This window comes from Chiloscyllium plagiosum, unplaced genomic scaffold (genome assembly GCF_037043375.1).
Source record: "Chiloscyllium plagiosum isolate Xiang-an unplaced genomic scaffold, Cpla_swu_hap1 HiC_scaffold_1, whole genome shotgun sequence".
In the NCBI taxonomy this organism is placed as follows: Eukaryota; Metazoa; Chordata; class Chondrichthyes; order Orectolobiformes; family Hemiscylliidae; genus Chiloscyllium; species Chiloscyllium plagiosum.
In genome coordinates, this window is record NW_028270139.1 from 112653172 (window position 1) to 112680637 (window position 27466).

A 27466-nucleotide genomic window follows, 5' to 3' on the forward strand; every position below is an offset into this window, starting at 1 on the left:
CTTAGACACACTACACTCACATACACACACATATACACTCTCTCTCACAATCACAACCCCCCACCACAGACAGACAGACAGACACACAAAAAAACCCAAATGCACATCTATACATATACGTTTGTGGGGTGAATTTGTACTTGCAGAATTATATTGTACTTTGCTCAAAAACTGCATGAATCCATGTAAGACTCTGTTAACTCACTTTTTAGATTAGAATCAGTCTAAACAGTATGGCACAGACAGGGAACACAGGGGGCTAACACCTTCAACATATTATCTGGCTGACACCAAGTGTTACAGTTAACCTGAGAATGTCATTTTTGAAAAAGGTTTTGTGATTTACATATGAAAGAAGTGAAACTATCATGGTCATTCTAACAGATGAGAGACTCAACAAACAATCAAGGTATTTTTCAATGTATAATTTCAGTTACATCACACTGTAAACTTTTGCTATAAATTCTGTGTCTTACAGTTGTGTTCTCCACAGCCACCTGATGAAGGAGCATCGCACTGAAAGCTAGTGCTTCCAATTAAACCTGTTGGAGTATAACCTGGTGTTGTGTGATTTTTAACCTTAAAGGTACATCTTCTAGTTTTGGATTCTCCTACCCTGGGGAAAAGACTTTAGCGATTCAGCTTATCCATGCCCCTCATGATTTAATAACTTCTTTAAAAGGGTGGCATGGTGGCTCAGTGGTTCGCACTGCTGCCTACAGTGCCAGGGACCAGGATTCACTTCCAGCCTTGGGTGACTGACTGTGTGAAGTTTGTACAGTCTCCCTTGTCTACTTGGCCTTCCTTCAGATGCTCCAGTTTCCTCTCACAGTCTAAAGATGAACACGTTAGGTAGATTGGCCATGCTAAATTGCCCATCGTGTCCAAGAATGTGTAAAATTAGGTGGATTAACCATGGGGAATGTAGGGTTTGGGTGGGATGCTCTTTGGAGAGTGGGTGTGGACTTGTTGGGCCAAATGGCCTGTTTCTGCACTGTAGGTATTCTATTCTACCCTTCAACTTTGATGTTTCAGGTTAAGTAGCCCCAGTCTATTTAGCCTCTCCAAATGCCCAAACCCTCCAACCCTGGCAACAGCCTTGTAAATTTTTTCTGAACCCTTTCAAGCTTAACAACATCCTTCCTACTGTAGGGAGACCAGAAGTGAACACAGTATTCCAAAAGTGGCCTGACCAATCAGGAATGTTGGGGGGGTGTGGGGGCAAGGGGGCTGAGAGATAAATGGGAAAGGGGGTGGGGCTGGAGGGAAACTAGCTGGGAATGTGATAACTAGATGAACATGTGGAGTGATGGTGATAGGTTGAGTGGAGGGTGGAGTGGACAGGTGGGAAGGAAGATGGACAGGTAGGTCAGTTTAAGAGGGCGGTGCTGAGTTGGAGGGCTGGATCTGGAATAAGGTGGGTGAAGGGGGCGGGCAGATCAGGAAACTGGTGAAATCGATATTGATCCCGTGTGGTTGGAGGGTCACAAGGCAGAAGATAAGGTGTTCTTCCTCCAGGCGTCAGTCATGGCAAGCATACCAAATGCCTTCTTCACTATCCCGACTCCACTTTCAAGGAACTACGAACCTGCACTCCAAGGTACTTTTGTTCAGCAACACTCTTCAGCACTTTAGCATTAAAGCCCTGCCCTGATTCGCCTTTCCAAAATGCAGCACCTAACATTTATCTAAATTACCGTTCATCTGCCACTCCTCAGCCCACTGGCCCATTTGATCAAGATCCCATTGTACTCTGACATAACCTTCTTTGCTGTCCACTACACCACTAATTTTGGTATCATCTGTAAACTTATTAACCATACCTCCTATGTTCACATCCAATCATTTCTATAAATGAGAAAAAAGCAGTGGACCCAGCACCGATCCTTGTGGCACACCAGTGGTCGCAGGTCTCCAGTCTGAAAAATAACCCTTCTACCTTTGAGCCATTTCTGTATCCAGATGGCTAGATCTCCCTTTATTCCATGTGATCTAACCTTGCTAACTAGGAAACCATGCTGAACCTTGTCAAACGCCTTACTGAAATCCATATAGATCATGTCCACTGCTCTGCCCTCATCAATCCTCCTCATTACTTCTTCAAACAACTCAACCAAGTTAGTTAGACATGATTTCCAATGCACAAATCCATGTTGACAACCCATAATCAGTCCTTTCCTTTCCAAATACATGTAAATCCCGTCCCTCAAGATCCTCCTTCAATAACTTGCCCACCACTGATATTAGGGTCACCGGTCTATAGTTCCCCAGCTTTTCCTTTTCCACCTTTCTTAAATAGTGGCACCATGTTAGCAAACCTCCAGTCTTCTGGCACCTCAACTGTGGCTATTGATGATACAAATATCTCAGAAGGGGCCCAGCAATCATTTCACGAGCTTCCCACAAAGTTCAAGGATATACTTGATCAGGTCCTGGGGATTTATCCACTTTTATGAGTTTTGAAACATTCAACACCTCTTCATCTTTTTCAAGATGTCACTACTTATTTCCCCAAGTCTCCAGCTTCCACATCCTTCTCCACAGAGTTTATATTGTTGCAAAAATACTCGTTTAGCATCTCCCCCATCTCCAGCAGTTACACACATAGGTTACCTTGCTGATCTTTAAGAGGACCTATTCTCTCCCTAGTTACTGTTGGTCCTTAATATATTTATAGAATCCCTTTGGATTCTCCTTAACGCTATTTGCCAAAGCTATATCATGTCCCCTTTTTACTCTACTGATTTCCCTCTTAAGTATACTTCCACTGCCTAGTAGTCTTCCAGAGCTTCACTCAATCCCTGCTATCTACACCTGATGTATTCTACCTTCTTTGTCTTGACCAAAACCTCAATTTCTCTAGTCATCCAACATTCCCTACACCTCGAGTCTTGCCCTTCACCCTAACAAGAGACATCATGACGGCAGCAGAGTAAGACACTCCAGCTACAGTTCATCTGCTCCACACTTTTTCTTTTTTTCTCCTTTCTGCGTTTTTCCTTAAGTTTTGGAATGCTCTGCCCCAGAAGGCAGTGGAGGCCAAGTCTCTGGATACTTTCAAGAAAGAAATGGATAGAGCTCTTAAAGATAGTGGAATCGAGGGTTATAGGGATAAGGCAGGAACAGGATACTGATTGTGGATGATCAGCCATGATCATAAGGAATGGTGGTGCTGGATCAAAGGGCCGAATGGCCTACTCCTGCACCTACTGTTTATTGGATGCCACTGCTGGTGAGCACCAGAGACAAATCCTGGAGTGGAAGCTGCTGTGGAGAAGCAGCCCCATAGTGCAGGCCTGCAAGGGGAAGCAGCCCTGCCACAGGGCTGATGAGGGGAATGAATCCCGGAGTGGAGGCTGGTGAAGGGAAGCAGTCCTGGAGCAGGGGGCAATGAGTCCCAGAGCAGAGGCTGGCAAGGGAAATCAAGTGCCGGAGAAAATTTACCTGGGGCAGCTGACAGCTGGTGCAGAACAGACTGGAAGCTTGTACCAGTGAGGGATGGTTGTTGGACAGGGGTTTGGTGCACAGAATCAGACCATGTGTGGAAACCCTTGCGCTGAGTTACTGCAATGTAATGTTTATTTGAAATTTGTTTATCTGACTGTAATGTTTATCCTTTTAACTATGTCTTACTTCTAATGTATACTATGAATCACTATAAAGTAATGCAACTATTTTTCTTTTTTATTCCTCTTTTTTGTATCTAAGATTTGTACCTAGGTGTTTTGTACTTAAGATGGTGCCATAACAGACATCACTGTAAACTTTTAATTGTACTCCTGTACTTGAGCATACATGAAATAAGGATATTCTAATTCTAATTCTAATAGGAACATACTATTTGTGGACTCTGGTTATTTCATTTCTAAAGGCTTCCCACTTTCCAGCCATCCATTTACCTGCGAAACTCTGCCCCCAAACAACTTTTGAAAGTTCTTGCCTCATACTGTCAAAATTGGCCTTACTCCAATTTAGAACTTTAACTTTTAGATCTGGATTATCCTTTCCCACCATTAAACTAACATTAAAACTGATAAAATTGTGATCACCAGCCTAAAGTGCTTCCCCACTGACACCTCAGTAACCTGACCTGTCAACTTTTCCCAAGAGTAGTTCAAGTTTTGCTCCTTCTCTAGTGGGTACCTCCAATACAGAATTGGAAAATTTTCTTGTACACACTTAACAAACTCCTCTCCATCCAAGCCCTTAACACAATTGCAGTGCCAGTCTGTTTGGAAAATTAAAATCCTCTACCATTACCACCCTATTATTCTTACAGGTAACTGAGAGAATCAGCACACAAACCCTCCACTGGCTGGAGTCAGACATTGATGCGAGTGCTGGAGGTCAGTCATTTCAGCTTGAGGTCATCTCTGCGTGAGTTGCTCAGTGTCATGTCCTAGATCCAACCATCTTTGGCTGCTTTGTCAATAATCTTCCTTCTTTTATAAGGTCAGAAGTGGGAAAGTTCACCAATGGCTGCACAATGTTTAGCACCATTTGCAAATCCTCAGATACTGAAGCAGTTCATGTCCAAATGCAACAAGAAGTGGACAATATATAGGCTTGGGCTTACAAGTGGTAAGTAACATTCGCAAATGCCAAGCAATGGCATCTCTAACCAAGAGACAATCTAAGCACTGCCCTGTGACATTCAAAGGTATGACAACTGTATCTTTGAATATATCTAATCCTTTCATACAGCTCACCATAGCATATAACTGATTCTTTCGTCTTGTACCTTTAACTAAATGTTCCTCTATCTGTCTGCACATTTTGACTGAACTTTTCCAATACCTTCAGGATATCATTGACCTCCTCGTTCATCCTGAGCTTCAGTGAAGTTTTAAATAATTGCACTTTTGGACATACAGTGGAGATTTTCATTGAGCAACAACATACTGTTGCTTTGGTATAGTGGTTAGTGCAACAGCGAAGGCCTTTTGATATATATCTATACATGCATGACAATATAGTTCATAAATCATTTTGGAAAATACAGAAACACAACAAAGATTGATGAAATTTGAATGTTGTGTGATTATATTCATAATACCTGTGTTTATTCCATCTATTACACTAGGTATTTTATTTATGTCGAATTACTCATGGCTTGATCTCCAAAAGCACATGGCTAAAATCATCACGACTGCAATTTTAGATTCAAATAGAGAAGGAGGTGCATAAAAGTTATCCTTATGAAATTTAGCTGAACAACAAGCTGCTCTGGTTGACTCTTGTTATGCTGAGACAGCTTTCTTTATACTCCCCACAGTATTCATCCTCCATCAGAACATGGTTTACCTGCTTGTAGGATTTTGTATATTTACATGTAACCATCAGAGGGAGCCGATGCCTGGAGCTAACACTGTTGATTATTTGGTAAGATCTTGAATCAGAAGGTAGAGCCACTGTAACCAACAACATGTTTACTGAAAAAATAAGGGACATAATGTTTACAAATGTATGAAACCCATCTCTACATTATATAATAATGAGAAAGACAATTTTAAGAAAAATATAATGTTTGCTAAGCTTCCCTAATATTGCTGATAAAAGTGCTGAAGATGCCTTAAAATAAAGACTATTTTTCTATAATTTGTTTAATAAGAGATCTGAATGCTTAAATTACTTTACAAATTATGTGAATCTTGTTGAACTTCTACTAATATATTAGTATCAGAATTTGACTCATTGTTAAAGGACACAAATAAAAGCAAAGCACTGCATATGCTGCAGATCTGATACAAAAAAACATAAAGTACTGAAGAAACTTAGCAAGTATGGCAGCATCAAGTACCACTCCCATCTCAAGTGTGTCATTTAGTGAGTTTGCTCTCAACAGAGCTGACCTATTTTCTGATATTCACACCTAATATAAACAGGAACAAGTCCAGAGAAACTTGGATGTCAAGCGATGAAAAGGACTGGATAAGGAAAATGGAAACTTAAGGTAGATGCCAAGGGCTCAAGGATTTCAGTAAAAGCTCTATAGAATGATAGAAAGTGCATGGCAAGATGAAAACCAGGGAAAAAATAGGATCCATTTGGAGCCAAGGTGTGTGCAGAGTCTGAAGATATAGGTGAGATTTTAAAATCATACTTTGAATCTGTAATCACTTTAGACAAGGACAATGTACATGAAATCAGGGAGGGAGACTGTGACATATTTGAACAATTGAGAATTGAAAAGGAGGAAGTATTTGCAGTTTTTGCAGTCTTAAAAGTGAATAAATTCCAACGCCCAGATGAGATATTTCCCAGGTATTTGTGGGAGTCATGGGAGGAGATTGCAGGGCTGTGTCATTAATTTTCAAATTTTTCCGGTCACAACAGAGGTCCAAAGAATTGGAGGACAGCTAATGTGTTATTCAAAAAGGGTGGTAGAAATAAACTAGAAAACTACAATCTGTTGAGCTCAATAGCTATGGTAGGGAAACTATCAGAAAATGTCCTGAGGACAAAATTATCCTCACTTGGACAGGCATGGATTAATCAAGGATAGTCAGCATGATTTGTAAGGGAGAAATCATGTCTAACAATTTTGACTGAATAGTTTGAGGAGGTGACTAGGTTTGTAGATGAGGTAGTGCAGTTGATGTAGTTTACATGGACTTCACTAAGGCTTTTAACAATTTGAAAAATTTGAGTCAACACTGGCTTAGAGGCAACAAGCAGAGGTTGATGGTTAAAGCTGCTTTTTGTTACAGAAGACCTATGCCCAGTAATGTACCACAGAGTTTGGTGCTGGGTCACTTGGTGTTCACTTACATTATTTATATGAGCCAGGCTCTGTGCATGCCAGTTGGTGTGCTGATACATTGACTCCCATATCACACACAGACTTCAGACATCGACGCAAAAAATAATACTATCATTATGCCACAGGAATTCATAAATACTAGGCCTTGTATGCTGTAACATTTAATGTTCATCCAGATACTTCTTAAATGTTGTAATGATTCCTACTGGAGCCAGAACTTTGTGTCCTGGACTGATGGGTGGTATGCTTTCTTCCACTCTTCTTATAGTTCATTCTATGGGAAGAAAGCCAAGAGAAATATTCAGATCCAAGATGGCAGTGGAGTAGAAAGCCTCAGCCAGAGCTCATTCGCTCCATCCACTTCTTTTCTTTCTTTTTCTCTTCCATTTCTTTTTTCTGTTTTCTTTCCTTGTTTCTTCTTGACGATGTCCTGAACTCCTGGCCCCACTGTAGATTCAGACTCAGTGTGAACCCAGTATGTTGATCTCTCAGCTTGGCATGGTGGTCTTTTTGCAGCCCAGCGTGGACTCCCAGCGTCGACATGATTCCAGAGCAGTCTCCCAGCCTCGAGAGTCTTGAGGTGAAGCCCTGCATGACATGGAATCAAGGCCCTGCATGGGTTAGATATCCAATTTTACCTAGATATCCAGTGGTGACATTTAAACTTTTCACTGTACTCGTGAGTACATGTGACGATATAGCTACTTCTACTCCTACCATCCTTTCAGGCTGTGAGTTCCAGACATGCACAACCCTCTAGGTGAAAAAATGTTTCAATTTCTCTCTAAACATTCTGTCTCTTACTTTACATTATGTCCATTGTATTGACCCATCTAAAAGAAGGGAGAGATTTCTTCCTGTTGATCTATGCCTTTCATAATTTTGCAACACAGTCAGGTTCCCTCTCAGCCTTCTCTGCTTTAAGGAAACATCCTGGTGAATCTCCTGTGCGGCCTTTCTAGTACAATAACATCCTGCCTATAGTGGGGTGACCAGAATTGTATACAGTCTTCTAGCTGTGGCCCGTGGAGCGTCACAGTGGTTAGCGCTGCTGCCTCACAGCTCCAGGGACCTGGGTTCGAGACCCACCTAGGACGACTGTCTGTGTTGAATTTGCACATTCTCCCCATATCTGGGTGGATTTGCTCCAGTTTCCTCCCACAATCCAAAGATGTGCAGTTAGGTGAATTCCACTTTTTCCCAATGGCAAGTTTCAAGACATTCCCAGCTGCTCCTCCTCAACTTTGGACTGTCTTGGGCCAGTGATTCCCAAGTGTCTGTTGGAATGTTGCACTTCAGCAGCGAGGCCTTGAGAGTATCACTGAAGTGCTTCCTCTGTCCATCTGGGGCTTGTCTGCCGTTTTGAAGTTGGAAGTAGAGCAGCTCCTTGGGGAGTCTCGTGTTGATCATGCAGACAACATGCCCCAGCCCATCATAGCCGATCAAGGGTGGTCAATGCCTTGATGCAGGGGATACTGGCTTGTTCGAGGACGCTGCGGTTAGTGTGTCTTTTTTTCCCAGCGGATTCACATGATCTTGTGTAGGCAGAATTGGTGGTATTGCTCTACTGCTTTGAGTTTTCTGCTGTAGACATTCACATCTCAGAGGGCAGGAACCACTACAGCTCTGTTAACTATGATTTTGGTGTTGGTACCTGACGTTGTTGCCCTCGAGCACCTTTTTCCGCTTGTGTCCGAAGGCTGCTCCAGCACACCGGAGGTGGTGCTGCATCTCTTCATCAATAGCTGCTTTGACTAACAGAATATTCCCAAAATATTGGAAGTGGTCAATGTTTTCTCAGACTTCCCCATAGACTTTGATTATTGGAGGTTTTGCACAACAATATCGAGCCAGGTTGGTGGAGGATCCTTCGTCTTGCGGATGTTCAGGGTGAGATTCATGCTCTCATATGCCTCCATAAAGGTGCTGACGATGTACATCCTCTGAGATTATACATACGCAAGCATCATATATGTGTGCTGCAGCTCGATGACATTGGTTGGGGTGACTTTGATTTTGACCAGAAGGCAGAGGAGGTTGAATAATTTCCCACAGGGTCTGTAAATTGACTCCACTCCAGCAGGAACTTCTTGGTGATGAGGTAAAGCATTGGAGCAAGGTAGATGAATGTTTGGGCAATGGCGCAGCCGTGCTTGATACCAGTTCTAATGGGGAAGGGGTTGATGGTGGAGCCACTTGCCCTTATCATGATTTCCGTGTCATTGAGGAGTAGGCACAGTATGGTATCAAACTTTATGGAGCAACTAAAGGATGCTCCATAGTGCTTCCTGACTGATGGTGTCAAAGGCTGAAGAAGGTCAAATAGTTTCTTTTCTCTACATTTCTCCTGAAGCTGTTATGTTGTAAAAATCATGTCCATTGTGCTCCTCCATGGCTGAAAGTCACACTGCAATTCTGGGAGGAATTCCTCAGTCACGGCGAGAAGATGGTTGAGGACGATATTGGCGATGACTTTTCCAATGGTCGACTGCAGGGAGATTCCCCTGTAGTTACCAGTCGGACTTGTTCCCTTTTTTGAAGATGCTCACAACTGTGGCATCTTGGGGCTCTCTCAGGATGCTCTCCTCCTTCAGAAATGCTGTGAGCTTCTGGATCTCCTGATCATTCTCATCAAATCAATCTAGGTGTTTCCTGGTTGATGGCTGACCGAGTTTTTGCAGGCATTGATGATGGCGGTCCGGAGGCTGTTGGAATCCCGTGACTTGTTGTTCCCGGGTCTTTGACAGCCTCAATGTTGAACTTTTTGCGGCACTGCTCCTGTTGTCTTCGCTGCAGTGGGGCTATATTTGTGTTGAGGGGGTAAAAACAATGACTGCAGATGCTGGAAACCAGATTCTGGATTAGTGGTGCTGGAAGAGCACAGCAGTTCAGGCAGCATCTGAGGTGCAGTAAAATTGACGTTTCGGGCAAAAGCCCTCCGTCAGGAATAAAACCATAACAATCTAACTCGATACTCAGGCTCAAACTCTAAGTAAAAAGTAACACCTGTATTACTCATGTATTTTTTTTATTCCTGATGAAGGGCTTTTGCCCGAAACGTCAATTTTACTGCTCCTCGGATGCTGCCTGAACTGCTGTGCTCTTCCAGCACTACTAATCCAAAATATATTTATGTTGATCCTGGCTTGGGTCAGATGATGGTCCCTCCAGCAGACGTCAGTTCCCGTCATGGCTTGGGTGATTTTAACATCTTTCTCATCCCTTGCTGTGATGATGACATAGTCAATGAGGTGCCAGTGTTTGGCGCGCAGATTGTCTTGTATTTGTCCTTTTGTCCCTTATTGTGATCAGGAAGTTTTGTTTGTGGCATTTGGTCAAGGGAAGGAAGCTGTTGCAGTTTTGCTTCTCCTTCACGCTTACATTTTCCCAGAGGTCTGCACAAGTGCCCCACACCATATTTCTCCCATTTTCAGGACTCCACTGGAGTCACTGCTGAAGGATCCAGGAAGTTCCCTTGGAGTGTTGGACCATCTATGATCTACCTGTTGAAAGACTTTTGCCCGAAATGTCGATTCTCCTGCACCTCGGATGCTGCCTGAGCTTTTGTACTTTTCCAGCATTACACTCCTGACTCTGATCTCCAGCATCTACAGTCCTCACTTTCTGTGACTGACAACACATTGGAACCTTACGTCACTCGATTGACAAGCCTAATGGAATCTGACAGGATCTGACGACAACAAGTCCGTTGTGACGCCACGTGATTGACACAAGGTGAACGGCAGAGTATCCGGAAACCGGCGCGTGGCTCAAAGTATTGGACCAATCAGATAGTGAGGGGGTGGGTCTCCAGCTCGGAGCGATCGGAACTTGAAGTAGCGCGTGGAGGTTGAGTGAAGCCGTTAAAAGTTGAGTGAAGCACGCAGGAGTAATGAAGAGAAAAAGCCATGATACTGAGTATCGGGTATGTGCACTGTTTTTATTAATATGAACCGGTTCCGTGCGGTAAATCAGGTGTGCTGGTCCCACATGTTTTACCCATCCCACTGCGCAATAACTGTCCTCGTTGCTGAAGTATAAATCTATTAGTGATGAATGGCACGTGTACTGAAGCAAATCTCAACATACTAGTATTTTCCCTCATTTATCACTGATTAAACACTAAACTTATTAAATCTGCGATATGACTGGCTACATTGGACGTCTGGACTAAACTGCAGAAGTGAGAGTTAATGGAAGAGAGATATAGGGTTTAGGCTGTAGGTTTGATATCCAGACGTTTCATTACCTGCATAGGTGACATCATCGGTGGCGACCTCCAAGTGAGGCAAAGCTGTTGTCTCCTGCTTTCTATTTATATGTTTGTCCTGGATGGGGTTCCTGGGGTTTGTGGTGATGTCATTTCCTATTCGTTTTCTGAGGGGTTTATAGATGGTATCTAGATCTATGTGTTTGTTTATGGCATTGTGGTTGGAGTGCCAGCCCTCTAGGAATTCTCTGGCATGTCTTTGCTTAGCCTGTCCCAGGATAGATGTGTTGTCCCAGTCGAATTGGTGGCTTTTTTCATCCGTGTGTAGGGCTATGAGGGAGAGAGCGTTGTGTCTTTTTGTGGCTAGCTGGTATTCATGTATCCTGGTGGCTAACTTTCTTCCTGTTTGTCCTACGTAGTGTTTGTGGCAGTCCTTGCATGGAATTTTGTAGATGATGTTGGTTTTGTCCATGGGTTGTACTGGGTCTTTTAAGTTTGTTAGTTTTTGTTTGAGAGTGTTGGTGGGTTTATGTGCTACTAGGATTCCGAGGGGCCTTAGTAGTCTGGCTGTCATTTCTGAAACTTCTTTGTATGCTAAGGTGGTTAGGGTTTCTGGCTGTGTTTGGTCTGCTTGTTGTGGGTTTGTTCTTGAGGAATCTGCGCACTGTATTTTTGAGTATTCGTTCTTCTTCAATACGTTGTATAGGTGGTTCTCCTTTGTTTTGCGTAGTTCGTCTGTGCTGCAGTGTGTGGTGGCTCGTTGGAATAGTGTTCTGATACAGCTCCGTTTGTGTATGTTGGGATGATTGCTGGTGTTGTTAAGTATTTGGTCAGTGTTTGTCGGTTTTCTGTATACGCAGGTTTGTAGTTCTCCGTTGTCCTTTCTTTCGACTGTGACGTCCAGGAATGCGGGTTTGTTGTCAGTTTCTTCCTCGGTGAACTTTATGCCTGTGAGGGTGTTGTTGGTGATGTTAAATGTCTCTTCTATCTTGTTTCGTTTTGTGATGACAAATGTGTCATCTACGTTGCGGACCCAGATTTTTGGTTTGATGGTTGGTAGGGCTGTTTGTTCTAGTCTTTGCATTACTGCTTCTGCTGTGAATCCTGATAGCGGAGATCCTGTGGGTGTGCCGTTGGTTTGTTTGTAGACTATGTTGTTGAAAGTGAAGTGAGTGGTGAGGCACAGGTCCACTAGCTTCATGATGTTTTCGTTGGTAATGTGATTGGTGGTTGGTGTGTGTGTGCTGGTCTCTTCTAAAAGTGTGGTAAGTGTTTCCTTTGCCAGGTCGATGTTGATGGAGGTGAACAGTGCTGTTACGTCGAATGAGATCATTGCTTCGTCTTCCTCTATTTTGGTGTTTTTGATTTTAGGAATTCCTAGGTGGAATGGATGGAGTGCTGTGACTCTTCTACTAGGTATTTCAGGATTAGTGGTGTTGGAAGAGCACAGCACTTCAATCCCAGGGCATCAATATGGACTTCAACAGTTTCCTCATTCACCCCCCCAAGTTCCAAACTTCCAGCTCAGCACTGTCCCCATGACTTGTCCGACCTGCCTATCTTCTTTTCCACCTATCCACTCCACCCTTCCCCCCCCCCCCCCCCCCCCCCGACCTATCACCTTCATCCCCTCCCCCACTCACCTATTGTACTCTATGCTACTTTATTCCTGATGAAGGGCTTTTGCCCGAAATGTTGATTTTCCTGCTCCTTGGATGTTGCCTGAACTGCTGTGCTCTTCCAGCACCACTAATCCAGAATCTGGTTTCCAGCATCTGCAGTCGTTGTTTTTACCTACTGGGTATTTCAGTCTTGCGTGTAGTTCTTTGGACAGTCTGAACGTTGGTGTTCCGGGTAGTGCGACTATAGGTCTGAGGGGAGCTCCTGGTTTATGGATTTTTGGTAGTCCGTAGAATCGTGGGGTGTTGGTCCCATTGGGTTTCATTTTCTGGAATTCTGTCTTGTTTAATTGTCCGGAATTGTGTAGGGTAATTTTGATTTCTTAAAAAGTATTTTTTTGATAAGTTCCATGCCAAAGGTTAACAGGCAAGACTGATTGATGATTTACTGTCATTTATACTATACAATGAACAACAAAGTAAAATACAGTGAAAAGGTTCAAGTGTTGCCACAATTTAAATATTTTGAGATTAAAAATATGGAGCTGAAACAAAGTTCATCTTCGTTTTATCGCCTCCACCATGAGTCCCAAGCTCTGAGTCGGCCAACCAATGACCCCCACGCTGCCACTTAGGCTGGACCATCCAGTGTTGGAACTGCCACTCTTCAGGTGACAGTTCTCTGGGCTGCCAATGCCCTGTCCTGTGCTGGACCCAAACTTACCCTGCAGCTAGGAGCCCCAGCCTTGCTGCTGCCATTCTCTTGCTGTCAACTAGGAGATCCCAGCTTTGAGCCTACCGCAATCAGGAGTCCTTGGCTTCGCTGCTGCCACTGCCATGCTATATCCTGGAGTTCTTGTTCCTGGGTCTATCACCGTTCTTGTCTACACTGATGCTGCTGCCTTGCCGATACCTGCAATCTGCACTCAGGGTAACCAGACAAACACATGTGGGATTAGAGTTGGTTGTGTTCGTATGAACAGAATTGTTTAGGCATACGGGTGGCACAGTGGTTAGCACTGCTGCCTAATGGCACCAGAGACCCGCTTCTGGCAACTGTCTGTGTGGAGTTTGCAAGTTCTCCCAGTGTCTGTGTGGGTTTCCTCTGGTGCTCCGGTTTCCCCCACAGTCCAAAGATGTGCAGGTGAGGTGAATTGGCTATGCTAAATTGCCCATAGTGTTCGGTGAAGGGGTAAATGTAGGGGAATGGGTTTGGGTGAGTTGCTGTTCGGAGGATTGATATGGACTGGTTGGTCTGAAGGGGCTGTTTCCACACTGTAAGTAATCTAATCTAATCATAAATTGGGGAGTTACAAATTGATAGGCTGTGATCTGGGATTTCAGTTTTATTAGTGATATTGATTGGTTACGTGAATGGCAGAATAATGAGAGATGGAGTACTATATAATGTCAGGATAGATAAGATTAATCACTTAGCTTATAAGATTAGAAAAGCAGAGTATTGGCTTAATGGGCTGAGTGACCTACTGTTCTTATGAGCTACATTGGAACAAACAACAGAAGTAGGAACTGGGAAGCTCTAAATTAAACAAAAGCAAGGTTTGAGGTTAATAATCTAAAGATTATTTCTGATGATAAAGAAATCAGAATAGATGCTGAGAGATAAAGACAATTAACATGTAGTGAAAAGGTTGGAGAAAGAAAGAGGTGTTTTTAATTCCTTCATGGGATGTGGACTTTGCTGGCCAGCCCAGCATGTGTTTTCCATCCTGAGTTGTCCATAAGACTGTTAAGAATCAATCACGTTGAATTGAATTTATTGTCACATTTACCAAGGCACAGTGAAAAGCTTTGTCTTGCGAGCAAGACAGACAGATCACAGAGTTAAGTAGCCGGCATTGAGAGCTAGGTTGTTCTCAGTGCACCATTTTTCCAAGTCTTCCACCTCTTGTCTGAAGTCTGTTTTGTTGCCATCGGAGATTCGACCGACAATGCTGGTGTCATCAGCAAACTTATAAATGGCATTAGTCTGGTATTTGGCGACACAGTCATGGGTGTACAATAGTATGCACCTGGGCGGGCTCCAGTGTTGAGTCCAGACCCATTGAAGTGGGTCTGGAAAAACAAGTAGGCCAGACCAGGAAAAAATTGTGTATTTCCTTCCCTTAAGAACATTAGTGAACTAGATCATAACTTGAAGGCATCAGTGCAGTAAAGGATAGTCACCAAGGAAAGCAAGGATATTGAGAAAAAAACTACTTTACTATGGCAGTAGTGAGAGTGTGAACTTCACTTGCACAGAATATATTTAAATTGCATATTGTCGATGCATTTAAGGGAAAACTACAAACAATAAATAAAAACTGAATCAAGTGTTGCAATGGTAGATTTAGGGTGCAAAATGTACTCTGGTTGTGAGCTTTCGATGTCCACCACTAAGAGTGGCTCGGCGGCACTACTGATTAAGGTCAGGTCCGAAAGGATTAGTTTGCTACCGGGTGGTGAGGAAACCATCAAGAGGAAAATAAATATATTTGACCTTGCTCTCACCAAACTGCCTACTGCAGATTCACCTGTCTGTGGCAGTATCAGTAAGAGCGATCACTGCACAGTCCTTGTGGAGATCAAGTCCTGTCTTCACACTGACAATACCCTCCATGGTATTGTGTGGCACTATCACTGTGCTAAATGGAACAGTGTTCGAGTTGCTAGATCTGTTCGAGACTGGGCATCCATGATGTGCTATGGGCTCTTAACTCCAGAAGAATTGTAGTCCAGCATAATCTATGACTTCACGGTCCAGCAGATTCCCCACTCAACCATCACCATCAAACCAGGAGATACACCCTGGTTCAATGATAAGTGTAGGGGGGCATGCCAGGAGAAGAATCAGATGTACCTAAAAATAAGTTGTCAACCTGGTGACGGTACCAAACAGGACGACTTGCATGCCAAACACCAGAAGCTAAGAACCACAACCTACAGGTTAGATCTGAGCTTTGCAGTCCTCCCACATCCAGTTGTGAATGGTGGTGGACGCATAAACAACTCACTGGAGATGGAGGCTCCACAGATATCTCCATCATCAACAATGGGAGAGCCAATGCAGTAGTGCAAAAAAGAAGGCTGAAGCATTCTCAGCAATCTTTTTAGCCAGACGTTTCAGATGGATAATCCATCTCTGTCTTTTCAAGTGGTCCCCAACATCGCAGATACCAGTCTTCAGCCAATTCGATTCACTCCATGTGATTATCGAGAGATAGTTGAAGGCATTGGATACTACAGAGGCTATGGGCCCTGACAACATTCCAGCAATAATACTGAATACTTGTGCTCCAAAAGCTGCCTCAGTCCTAGCTAGCTGTTTGAGCAGAAATCTACTTGACAGTGTGGAAATTTGCCTGGTGAATTGTACAGAGCTGGACAAATCCAGCCTGGCCAATTACCACCCGATCAATCTTTTGACCATCAGGGACGTGATGGAAAGTGTCATCAACAGTGCGATCAAGCAGCACCTGCTCAGTAATAACCAGCTCAGTGATGCCCAGTTTGGATTCTGCCAGAGCTACTCATGTCATGATCTTATTTCAGCCCTGGCTCAGAAATGGACAAGAGGAGCTGAATTCCAGAGATGAGTTGGTTGTGACAGCCCTTGAAATCAAGCCCTAGCAAAACAGGAATCAATGGGTATTGGGGACAAACTCTGTCTTACCTTGCAGAGAGGAATATACTCGTGGTTGTAAAAGATCAGTTATTTCAGCTTCAGGACATCTCTGCAAGCATTGATCAGAGTCATGTCCTAGGCTTAACCATCTTCAGCTGCTTTATCAGTTACCTTCCTCCTCCATTTTTAAGGTCTGAACTGGGTATGTTTGTGCAATTATTAGTCATGTTCAGCAGTACTTGTGACCCCCCAGATACTAAAGCAGTCCATGTTCAAATGCAAGAAGATCTAGCCAATATCGAGACCTGTTGTCAAGTGACATGTAATATTTGTGCCTCACAAATGCCAAGCAATCACCATCTCTAATAAGAGACAATCTAACTGCCACCACTTGACATTCAATGGAGTAAGCATCACTGAATCTTTCAATATCAACATCCTTGGGGTTACCATTGACCAGAAACTGAAGTGAACTTAGTATATGAACACTTGTTACAAGAGCAGGTCAGAGGTTAGGAATACAGTGGCAAGTAATTCTCATTTCCTGACTCCCCAGAGCATGTCCACCATTTACAAGACACAAGTCAGAATGCGGAACTCCCCATTTGCCTGGATGAGTGCAGCTCCAATATCAAGAAGCTTGACACCATGTAGGAGAAACAGCCTCCTTGATTGGCATCATGCTTCAAACATTCATTCCCTCTACCACTGATGTTCAGGAGCATCTGTGTGTATAATCTATAAGATGCTTTGCAGAAATTTACCAAAGGTCCTTAAACAGCACCTTTGAAACCCATGACCACAACTGTCTAGAAGGACAAGGGCAGCAGATACATGGAACACCGCCATCTGCAAATTCCCTTCCAAACTACTCACCATCCTCATTGGAAATCGGTCACTGTTGCTTCAATACGGCTGGGTCAAAATCTTGGAATTCCATCTCTAAGCTTGTTACAGGTCTACCTACGGCATATGGACTACAGTGGTTCGAGAAGGTAGCTCGCCATCACCTTTTTTGAAGACAACCAGAAATGGGCAATAAATAGTGGCCAGCCAGCAGCATACATGTCCCATAAGTGAATTGAAAAAAATGAAAAATACTTTGTACAAATAGAGCACATGGAACCAATTGCACAATTTTTGTGCTGTGTATCCATGGTAATCCATGTAATTCTCTTGGGGTGTTTGCTTTTCCAATAAGTTCCAGATGAAAATTTTCACCAAGTATTGTTGAGATTCATGACAATGTTGCAATATAAAGAAATTGGCTGAAATATCACAGATACTGGACACTGGTTGAAGGCCTAGTGCACCAGGAATCGGTATTTGGCCCAGTTTTTTTCCAGTAATTTTGTTTTAGAAATTCAAATTGCTGAAATTTAACCATTATGCATTGGTAACACTTGTTTAAATTTGCAGCCATTTTAGGTTCGGCAAACATTTGTTGCCTATTCCAACTTGCCCAGAGGAGGCAGTGGGGAAGACAATTGCTTTGCAGTGTTATTAATCCAGTGATCTAGGTAACGTTTGGGTGACCAGGATTTGAATCCCACTCTGACAGATGGTGGAATTTGAATTGAGTAATAAAGTCTGGAATTAAGACTCTATTGGTAATCATTGTTTGTCTGGAAAAACTCATCAGATTCACTAATGTCCTTTGTGGAAGGGGGCTACTATCCTTACCTGGTGTGACCTATATGTGACTCCAGATCGCCAGCAAGTAGGGATGCACAGTAAATGCTGGCTGAGCCAGTTTTGCTCTAATCTTATGAATGAACAAAAAAAAACTTGAGGTAGTGAAAGACACACAGAGTCAGAGAGATGGACAGCACAGAAACAGACCCTTCAGTCCAACTCGTCCATGCCGACCAGATATCCCAGGCAAATCGAGTCCCACCTGTCAGCACCCGGCCCAGATCCCTCCAAACCCTTCCTATTCATATACCAATCCAGATGTCTTTTAAATGTTGCAATTGTACTAGCCTCCACCATTTCCTCTGGCAGCTCATTCCATACACATATCACCCTCTGCGTGAAAAAGTTGCCCCATAAGTCTCTTTTACATCTTTCCCCTCTCACCCTAAACCTATGCCCTCTAGTTCTGGACTTCCTCACCTCAGGGGCATTCATGCCCCTCCTGATTTTGTAAACCTCTAAAAGCTCATCTCTCAGCCTCGAACACTCCAGGGAACACAGCCCTAGCCTATTCAACCTCTCCCTATAGCTCAAATTCTCCAACCCTGGCAATATCCTTGGAAATCTTTTCTGAACCCTTTCAAGTTTCACAACCTCTTTCTGATAGGAAGGAGACCAGAATTGCATGCAATATTCCAACAGTGACCTAACCAATGTCCTGTACAGCCACAACATGACCTACCAACTCCATTCTCCATACCCTGACCAATAAAGGAAAGCATAGCAAATTCCTTTTTCACTATCCTATCTACCTGCGACTCCACTTTCAAGGAGCTATGAATGTGCACTCCAAGGTCTCTTTGTTCAGCAACACTCCTGAGGACCTCACCATTAAGTGTGCACGTCCTGCTAAGATTTGCTTTCCCAAAATGTAGTACCTCACATTTATCTGAATTAAATCCCATCTGCCGCTTCTCAACCCATTGGCCCATCTGGTCCAGATCCCATTGTAATCTGAGATAACCTTCTTTACTATCCATTACACCTCTAATTTTGGTGTCATCTGCAAACTTACTAACTATATCTCTTATGCTCACATCCAAATCATTTGTATAAATCATGAAGTAGTGGACTCTGCACCGATCCTTGTGGTACTCCACTGGTCACAGGCCTCCAGTCTGCAACACAACCCTCCACCACCAACCTCTGTCTTCTAGCTTTTGAGCCAGTTCTGTATCCAAATGGCGAGTTCTCCCTGTATTCCATGAGTTCTAACCTTACTAATCAGTCTCCCATGGGGAACTTTGTTGAACGCCTTACTGAAGTCCATATAGATCACATCCATTGCTCTGCCCTCATCACTCCTCAGTTTTTAGGAGAAGTAACAAAATCAAGTTTGTGAGACATGATTTCCCATACACAAAGCCATGTTGACTATTCCTAATCAGTCTTTGCCTTTCCAAATACAGATTCATTTTTTTACTGTCTTATGGATGAAATGTTACAGTAAAATCCCACTTTTGGTACTAAGGTGCAAGTGAAAAAAAATTCCATTACTTATCTTGAAGAAGAATAGTGGAGTTATCACCAGTGTCCTGGCAGTACTTGTCACTCAATTAATATCTTAATGATTACATGATCAGTTTTTATCACACTATTGTCTCGGGGAATTTCCTGTGTGAAAATTGATTCTCAGTTTTGACATTGCAACACTGATTGCCCCATACAAGAGAGTACCTCAGTGGCTGTAAACTGCTTTGTCATGTCCTGAGATTTGCAGACAGCACTATATAAATGGAAGTCTTTCCTCTTCTTTAGTTGTTCACTACATCTAGTATCATTTTAATATGACCTTGAAGAGAATAGCATCTGCTACCTCTCCTTGCTTTCTGCTTTCATGCTTGTAATTGCTGAATGTCTAGTTTCATTTATTCAATCATGGGGTTCTAAGTTTGTGAGAAGATTTGTAGCTTGGGTGCTCGTTGTTGTGGTTCTGTTCGCCGAGCTGGGAATTTGTGTTGCTGACGTTTCGTCCCCTGTCTAGGTGACATTCTCAGTGCTTGGGAGCCTCCTGTGAAGCGCTTCTGTGATGTTTCCTCCGGCATTTATAGTGATTTGTATCTGCCGCTTCCGGTTGTCAATTCCAGCTGTCCACTGCAGTGGCCGGTATATTGGGTCCAGGTCGATGTGCTTATTGATTGAATCTGTGGATGAGTGCCATGCCTCTAGGAATTCCCTGGCTGTTCTCTGTTTGGCTTGTCCCATAATAGTAGTGTTGTCCCAGTTGAATTCATGTTGACTGTCATCTGCGTGTGTGGCTACTAAGGATAGCTGGTCATGTCGTTTTGTGGCTAGTTGGTGTTCGTGGATGCGGATCGTTAGCTGTCTTCCTGTTTGTCCTATGTAGTGTTTTGTGCAGTCCTTGCTTGGGATTTTGTATACTACATTGGTTTTGCTCATGCTGGGTATTGGGTCCTTCGTCCTGGTGAGTTGTTGTCTGAGAGTGCTGTTGGTTTGTGTGCTGTTATGAGTCCTAGTGGTCGCAGTAGTCTGGCTGTCATACATCAAAAACATTTCTGAACTGACAGCCACATTTCTGAACTGATGAAACGACATGACCAGCTATCCTTAGTAGTCACACACTCGGATGACCGGCAACATGAGTTTGACTGAGACAACACTACTATTATAGGGCTGCCAATCATGCAGGCTCTTAGATGTTGTTACATTTCTTTGCTGTCAAAGATGCACTCTTCCAGGCAACTGGATTATATTTCATTGCACTCCTGACTTGTGTTGTGGATCGTCGATAGGCTTTGGGGATAGAGGAAGTGAGTTGCTTTCAGCAGAATTCCTAGCCTCTGACCTCCCCCAGAATTAATATGACTGTTCCAGTTCAGTTTCTGGTTGATGGCAATTCCCAGGATGTTGATACTGGAGAAGTTCAGTAATCATAACACCATTGAATGTCAGGGGACTGTGATTAGATTCTTTGTTTTTGGAGATGGCCATTGCCTGGCACTTGTGTGGCATGAATGTTAGATGCCACTGGTCAGCTCAAGTTACCCAAGTCTTGCTGCATTTGGACACTGCTTTGGTCAGTGAGGAGTTATCAGCGCTGTCGAACATGTTACTGTCATCGGCGAAGACTGTACTTCTGACCTCATAAAGGTAGGAATGTCTTTGGTAAGGCATCATTTCTGTGCTTATAGTGGTACTTTTCTCCGGTTTCTTTTTTGCAATTTTGAAGGGTCAAGCATGAGTGGATACAAAAGTCAAGAGTCAGGCAATTTTCTCGGTTCAAATGTACAACAGGGAGCTGCATGGGCCATGTGAAGCAGATGTTTGGTCTTGTTTGTTAATTTAACAGTATGTATTTTGTTACATTGTATTTTTAATTTTCTGTGCCTTAATTTTAAAGGATTTAGAAAAATTCCAAGATGAAGATGACAGCAATATTGATGAGGAGATGGAGGAAAAAGAAATTAAAAATCCTGGAAAAAAGAGGAATGTCATGAAAAACAAACAGCCAAAAGATGTTGGAGTAATAGAAGCCGTTAAACTAAGCAAAAGAGAGCTGTACAAGCCTCCAACTAATGAAGAGCTCAATCAGCTGAAAGAAACAGAGAATCTCTTTCATTCTACTTTGTTAAGAATGCAGGTACTACCCCACGATAAAACAATATAATTTTCTTGAATATTTGAATATTTCTATTATAGAAAACAAAAATTATTTTTACTTATCCTATTTCCATTGAAGCACAAAATATGAATAGTTGTTCCTTTGTTTAAAAGTGTTTCTCTCTCCTCTTCTGAATGCAGTGGCATGGTTTAGTGAGCAGCAAATCTCACCCCCTCTCTCACCCACTGCCCCCCCACCCCCCCCATATCTCGCGCTCGCTCTCTCCTTCCCCCCCCCCCCCGTGTCTGTCTGTGTGTCTCTCGCACTCTCTCTCTCTCGCACTCTCTCTCTCTCGCACTCTCTCTCTCTCTCGCGCACTCTCTCTCTCGCGCACTCTCTCTCTCGCGCACTCTCTCTCTCTCTCTCGCACTCTCTCTCGCACTCTCTCTCTCTCTCGCACTCTCTCTCTCTCTCGCACTCTCTCTCTCTCTCGCACTCTCTCTCTCTCGCACTCTCTCTCTCTCGCACTCTCTCTCTCTTGCACTCTCAGTGGGGTTCTGTCCTGGTGGTGATTGGAGGGGCGGGGCTCAAGGGCAGAGGAGCAGGAAGTGGAGGAGATGTGGTGGAGGGCATCGTCGATCACGTCTGGGGGGAAATTGCGGTCTTTGAAGGAGGCCATCTGGGTTGTACGGTATTGGAACTGGTCCTCCTGGGAGCGGATGCGGCGGAGACGAAAGAATTGGGAATATGGGATGGCGTTTTTACAGGGGGCAGGGTGGGAGGAGGTGTAGTCTAGGTAGCTGTGGGAGTCGGTCGGTTTATAGTAAACGTCCATGTTGATTCGGTCGTCCGAGATAGAAATGGAAAGGTCTAGGAAGGGGAGGGAGGAGTCTGAGACGGTCCAGATGAATTTGAGGTCAGGGTGGAAGGTGTTGGTGAAGTGGATGAACTGTTCAACCTCCTCGTGGGAGCATAAGGCAGCGCCGCTACAGTCATCGATGTAGCGGAGGAAAAGGTGAGGGGTGGTGCCAGTGTAGCTGTGGAAGATGGACTGTTCCACATATCCTACGAAGAGGCAGGCATAGCTGGGGCCCATGCGGGTGCCCATGGCTACTCCTTTGGTTTGGAGGAAGTGGGAGGATTGGAAAGAGAAATTGTTCAGGGTGAGGACCAGTTCAGTCAGTCGAAGGAGAGTGTCAGTGGAAGGGTACTGGTTGGTTCGGCGGGAAAGGAAGAAGCGGGGGGCTTTGAGTCCTTCATGATGGGAGATGGAGGTGTACAGGGACTGGATGTCCATGGTGAAGATAAGGCGTTGGGGACCGGGAAAACGAAAATCATGGAGGAGGTGGAGGGCATGGGTGGTGTCCCGAACGTAGATGGGGAGTTCTTGGACTAAGGGGGACAGGACCGTGTCGAGGTATGCAGAGATGTGTTCGGTGGGGCAGGAGCAGGCTGAGACAGTGGATCGGCCGGGGCAGTCAGGTTTGTGGATTTTGGGCAGGAGATAGAAATGGGCGGTGTGGGCTTGTGAGATTATGAGGTTGGAGGCGGTTTTATTGGTCAGTGCGATTTTATAATGCTCCTGTGAAATGCTTTGGGACCTTTTGTTACATTAACAGTTCTTTATAGATATCAAGTAGTTGTGACTTATTCATGGGCCAGGTGCTGGCAGGTGGGACTAGATTAGTTTGGGATATCTGGTTGGTGTGGGCTAGTTGGACAGAGGGGTCTGTTTCCATGCTGTACACCTCTATGACTATTTGCCAGAATTTGGCCCATATCCCAGCAAACCCTTCCTATTCATAAACCTATCCAGATAACTTAACTTAAATGTTATAATTGTACCAGCCTCAACCACTTTCTCTGGTAACTCATTCCATGCACGCAGCACTCTGTTTGAAAACGTTGTCCCTTCGGTCCCTTTTAAGTCTTTTCCCTCTCATCTTAATGTCCCTCTATGTCTTCTAATTATAGACTCCCCCATCGAAGAGAAAAGACCTTGTCTATTTACCCTATCCATGCCCCTCATGATCTTATAAACTACTATAAGTTCACCCCTTAGCATCCACTGCAGGGAAAAGAGCCCCAGTTTGTTCAGCTCCTCCCTATAGCTCAAACCATCCAAACCTGGCAACATCCTTGTAAATCTTTTTGAACGCTTTCAAGTTTCACAACATCCTCTCGAGAGGGAGATGGCGATTGTATGCAGTAATCAAATAGTGGCCTAACCAATGTCCTGTACAGCTGCAACATGACCTCCCAACTCCTATACTCCGTGCACTGACCAATAAATGCAAGCAAATGCCTTCTTCATTGTCTTATCTATCTGCAACTCCACTTTCAAGGAACCAAGAGTCTGCACTCAAAGATTTTTTTTGTTCAGCAACACTCCCAGAACTTCACCATTAAATGTATAAGTCCTACTCTGATTTGCCTTTCCAAAATGCATGACCTCACATTGATCTAAATTAAACTCCATCTGCCACTCCTTGGCCCATCTGATCAAGATCCTGTTGCACTCTGAGGTAACCTTCTTTGCTGTCCACGACACCACCAATTTTGGTATCATCTGCAAGCTTATTAACCTCACATCCAAATCCTTTATATAAATGGTTAAAAAGCAGTGGGCTCAGCACTGATCGTTGTGGCATACCAGTGGTCACATGTCTTCAGTCTGAAAAGCAGCCCCCCACCTCCATCCTCTACCTTTGAGCCAGTACTGTATCCAGATGGCTAGATCTCTCTGTGATAAAACCCTGCTAACCAGTCTGCCATGAGGAGCCTTGTCAAACGCCTTACTGATATTCATGGAAATCAATATCTGTAGAAACTTGTAAAATTCTAACTGGATTAAGATAAGAGCAGGAGGGATGTTCCCAATAACTGGGCAATCTGAAACGGTAGTCACCGTTTAAGTTTATGGGGTGGGCCTTTTAGGACTACAGGTGGCAGTTGATGTTGATCAGCTGGTACGTTGGACAGAGCCATGGTAGATGGAATTTAATCCTGATGATGCAAAGATTGGTGATGTTGCGGATAGTGCAGAGGATTGTCAGATGATAGATATAAATCAGTTTGAGGCATGGGCAGAAAAATGGCAGATGGCTTTCAAACCAGACAAAGGTAAGGTGATGCATTTTGGAAGGGCTCGTAGAATTGGAAGTTATACAGTGAATGGCATTGATATGCAGAGAGATCTGGGTGTGCAAATGCACAGATCAGGGTAGTTAAAGGTCTGTGGCATGCTTGGCTTCATTGGAAGGGGCATTTAGTATAAGGAAAGGCAAGTTATGCTGCAGCTTTAAAGAACTTCAGTTTGGCTGCACTCTGAATATTGTGTGCAGTTCTGGTCACCACTCTACCAGAAAGATGTGAATGCTTTGGAGAGGGCACCAGAGTTTTACCAGGAAGTTGTCTGGTATGCGGGATTTTATTTATGAAGAAAGGTTAGAGAGACTGGGTTTGTTTTCACTGGAATACAGGATGTTGAGGGGTGATTTGATATAATTTTGTAAGATTTTGTATGGCATGGAAAGAGTGGAAAGTATGAGGTTTTTTTCCCCAGTGGCAGAGTGTCAGTTCCTTGGATATACAGATTCGCTGTGCAAGAAACGTTTTTCACACAGAGTCGGAGTGCCTGGAATGTGTTGCCAGAGGAGGTGGTAGAAACAGACTCAATAGAAGCATTTAAGAAGCACCCAGATGAATACATGAATGGGAAGGATTTAAAGAGATATGGATCCTGTAAGTGAAGACCGTTTTAAAATTGTTCTTTGTTCTAAGTGTGAAGTGATGCATTTGTGGAGGTCTAATAATGGAAGGATGTACGCAGTGAATGGTAGGTCACAAAGGACTGAGGACCAGAGGGACCATAGATCCCTAAAGCACAGACCGGGTGTTGAAGAGCGCATTTGGGATACTTGCCTTCATTAGCTATGGTGGAGAATATAGGAGCAGGGAAGTCTTGTTGCAACTTCATAGAGTATTGGTTAGTCTGCAGATGGAATATTCTGTGGGTCTAGTCACCACTTCTGGAAGGTCATGAATGCATGGAAGAGGATGCAAAAGAGATTCATCAGGATATTGTGTGGGATGGAAAATCTCAGTTATGAGGTGAGATTGTATAGGTTGGGGGCAGAGGAGGCGAAGGAGGGATTTGATCAAGCTACACAAAATTGAGAGGCCCTAGACAGATGTGTCCAATACCAGAGGGCCTAGGTTTAAGGTGAGAGGCAGTGGTTTAGTTGGGATCTGAAGAAAAATGTTTTCATCCAGAGGGTGGCAGAAATATTGGAAGTGTTATTGAACGTAGAGGGTAGGGTGGAGGCATGTACTCCCGTAATATTTAAGAAGCATCTGGATGAGCATTTAAAATGCCAAGGCTATGGACCAAGTGAGGGTAAATACTACCACAGTGGTTTGGTGTTTGTTAGTTGACATAGGTACGGCAGGCTGAAAGACCTGATTCTATGACTCTGACAGGGTTAAGGAGGAATTTCTTCACTCTGAGAGTGGAATTTACTGCCAGAGCAAACTGTTGAGGCAAAAGCATTGAAGACTGCCAACAAAAATGTAGAAAAAATTCATAAGACTAAAGGGATCAAAAAGCATAGGGAGAAACAGGGAGCAGAGTACTGAATTAGGTGATCGGTTCTGATCATACTGAATAGTGGAGCAGGCTCTAAGGGCTGAATAACTCCTGCTCCTGTGTTCTGTTTTCTGTGTATAATACTCTGCTGAAATCTTCAGAATGCATTGCGCACTCTGACCATTTGCGGAGTTGGCCATCCACATAGTTACATTAATTAAAATTTCATTTAAATCCCATTAAAAAGTCCTCTTTCTATCAGTAAAATGGTCTTTGCAACTGCCTGATGTATGTATGCATAAGATTAATTTCTACAATCTGTGGGGAATGCACTCTTCTGATGAACTCTTAATTTGTTTTAAAATTAATTTACTAAACACATTGTTGTTAATGATTATGCACTTTACCTTGTATTTTCCTTGTAGAGTCATTGAGTCTGATATGGTATGAAATAGAAATATTAACCATAGGAGGTTTTCTTTTTATACAGTGACCACTAAATGACATTTTTCTTGTGTTTATGTATTCATCCAGGGAGGTAAGCGTCCAGGAGTGCATTGTCTCCCTGATGGTTATATTTCAGATTGAAATGACCTTTTGAATTTAGTTTTATATTTTCTTCTACTGCAGTTTTGACAAGAGTTGGCATTATGAGGATCTGCTTTTTAAAATACACTTTCAAACTTTTGGGGCGAGTACAAAACTTAAAAATAGTCAGTGCTCTGTAAATCAATGAGAGCAGGAACTGACTACAGAATTATGGTTAGAGGAGTTGTCATCCTAAGAAATCAGATTTTGTTTGTTCCATGCTGACTGCTTCAGCTCCTTATCTAAAAACAGGATTCTTCCCCCCCCCCCCCCCCCCCACTTAATCTTTGGAGGAGCATCAGCAACAGATAATCAGCTATGACTGGAGAAGCAACAAGGGTGAGATGGAGATAACTTTGAAGTTGGAAATTGAGCTGGGTCGTCTTGGCTGGTACTGCTCCTGCTATGCAGGTGGCTTTCAGCTGCTCATTGGCAATTGCTTTGACTAGCTGCTGGACACATGAGGTTGAGGCAAAGCAGAAAATTTGAGAAAAGGAGAGTATCTCAAAGCCTGGGAAATCACTGCGAGTAATGAGGTTGGGAACAGGAGCCAGTGTTAGGTTCCCTTGAGATTCTTAAATGCATGATGCAACTGCAGTATGCCAACTTGTGTGAACAGCCACAATTTATTTAAGCAAGTGTCAGCTTTTGGAGGATCACTCAACATTCTTCATGATGCTTGTGGAGCGTGTCATGTGAGGCACCCTGAACAAGGGAACCGTCCTCCTTTGTACTGGGTTTTACATTACAGTCAGTCATGCATGCAAAACACAACCCCCTGCCACTTCTCCATAGCCACATGCTGAGGATCCAAAA

General features: G+C 43.6%; 1 protein-coding gene and 1 long non-coding RNA gene across 4 annotated transcripts in view; one reads left to right on the forward strand and one right to left on the reverse strand.

Annotated features, from left to right (window-relative positions):
• The window catches only part of LOC122548855 (uncharacterized), a 51429-nt gene extending 41020 nt beyond the window's left edge, over positions 1-10409 (reverse strand). For both annotated transcript variants that reach the window (XR_015757929.1, XR_006311347.2), the window contains exons 1-2: positions 6772-10409; positions 5305-5432 (exon numbers count right to left, since the gene is read on the reverse strand). This is a non-coding gene — a long non-coding RNA (uncharacterized LOC122548855). The remainder of the gene's footprint in view (positions 1-5304; positions 5433-6771) is intronic.
• A 157-nt stretch (positions 10410-10566) lies between these two features.
• Positions 10567-27466, forward strand: part of nol6 (nucleolar protein 6 (RNA-associated)) — a 127391-nt gene continuing 110491 nt past the window's right edge. For both annotated transcript variants that reach the window (XM_043700311.2, XM_087989987.1), the window contains exons 1-2: positions 10567-10688; positions 21274-21513. In XM_043700311.2, the coding sequence (XP_043556246.2) occupies positions 10656-10688; positions 21274-21513 (273 nt within the window). In that variant the 5' untranslated portion in view covers positions 10567-10655. The remainder of the gene's footprint in view (positions 10689-21273; positions 21514-27466) is intronic.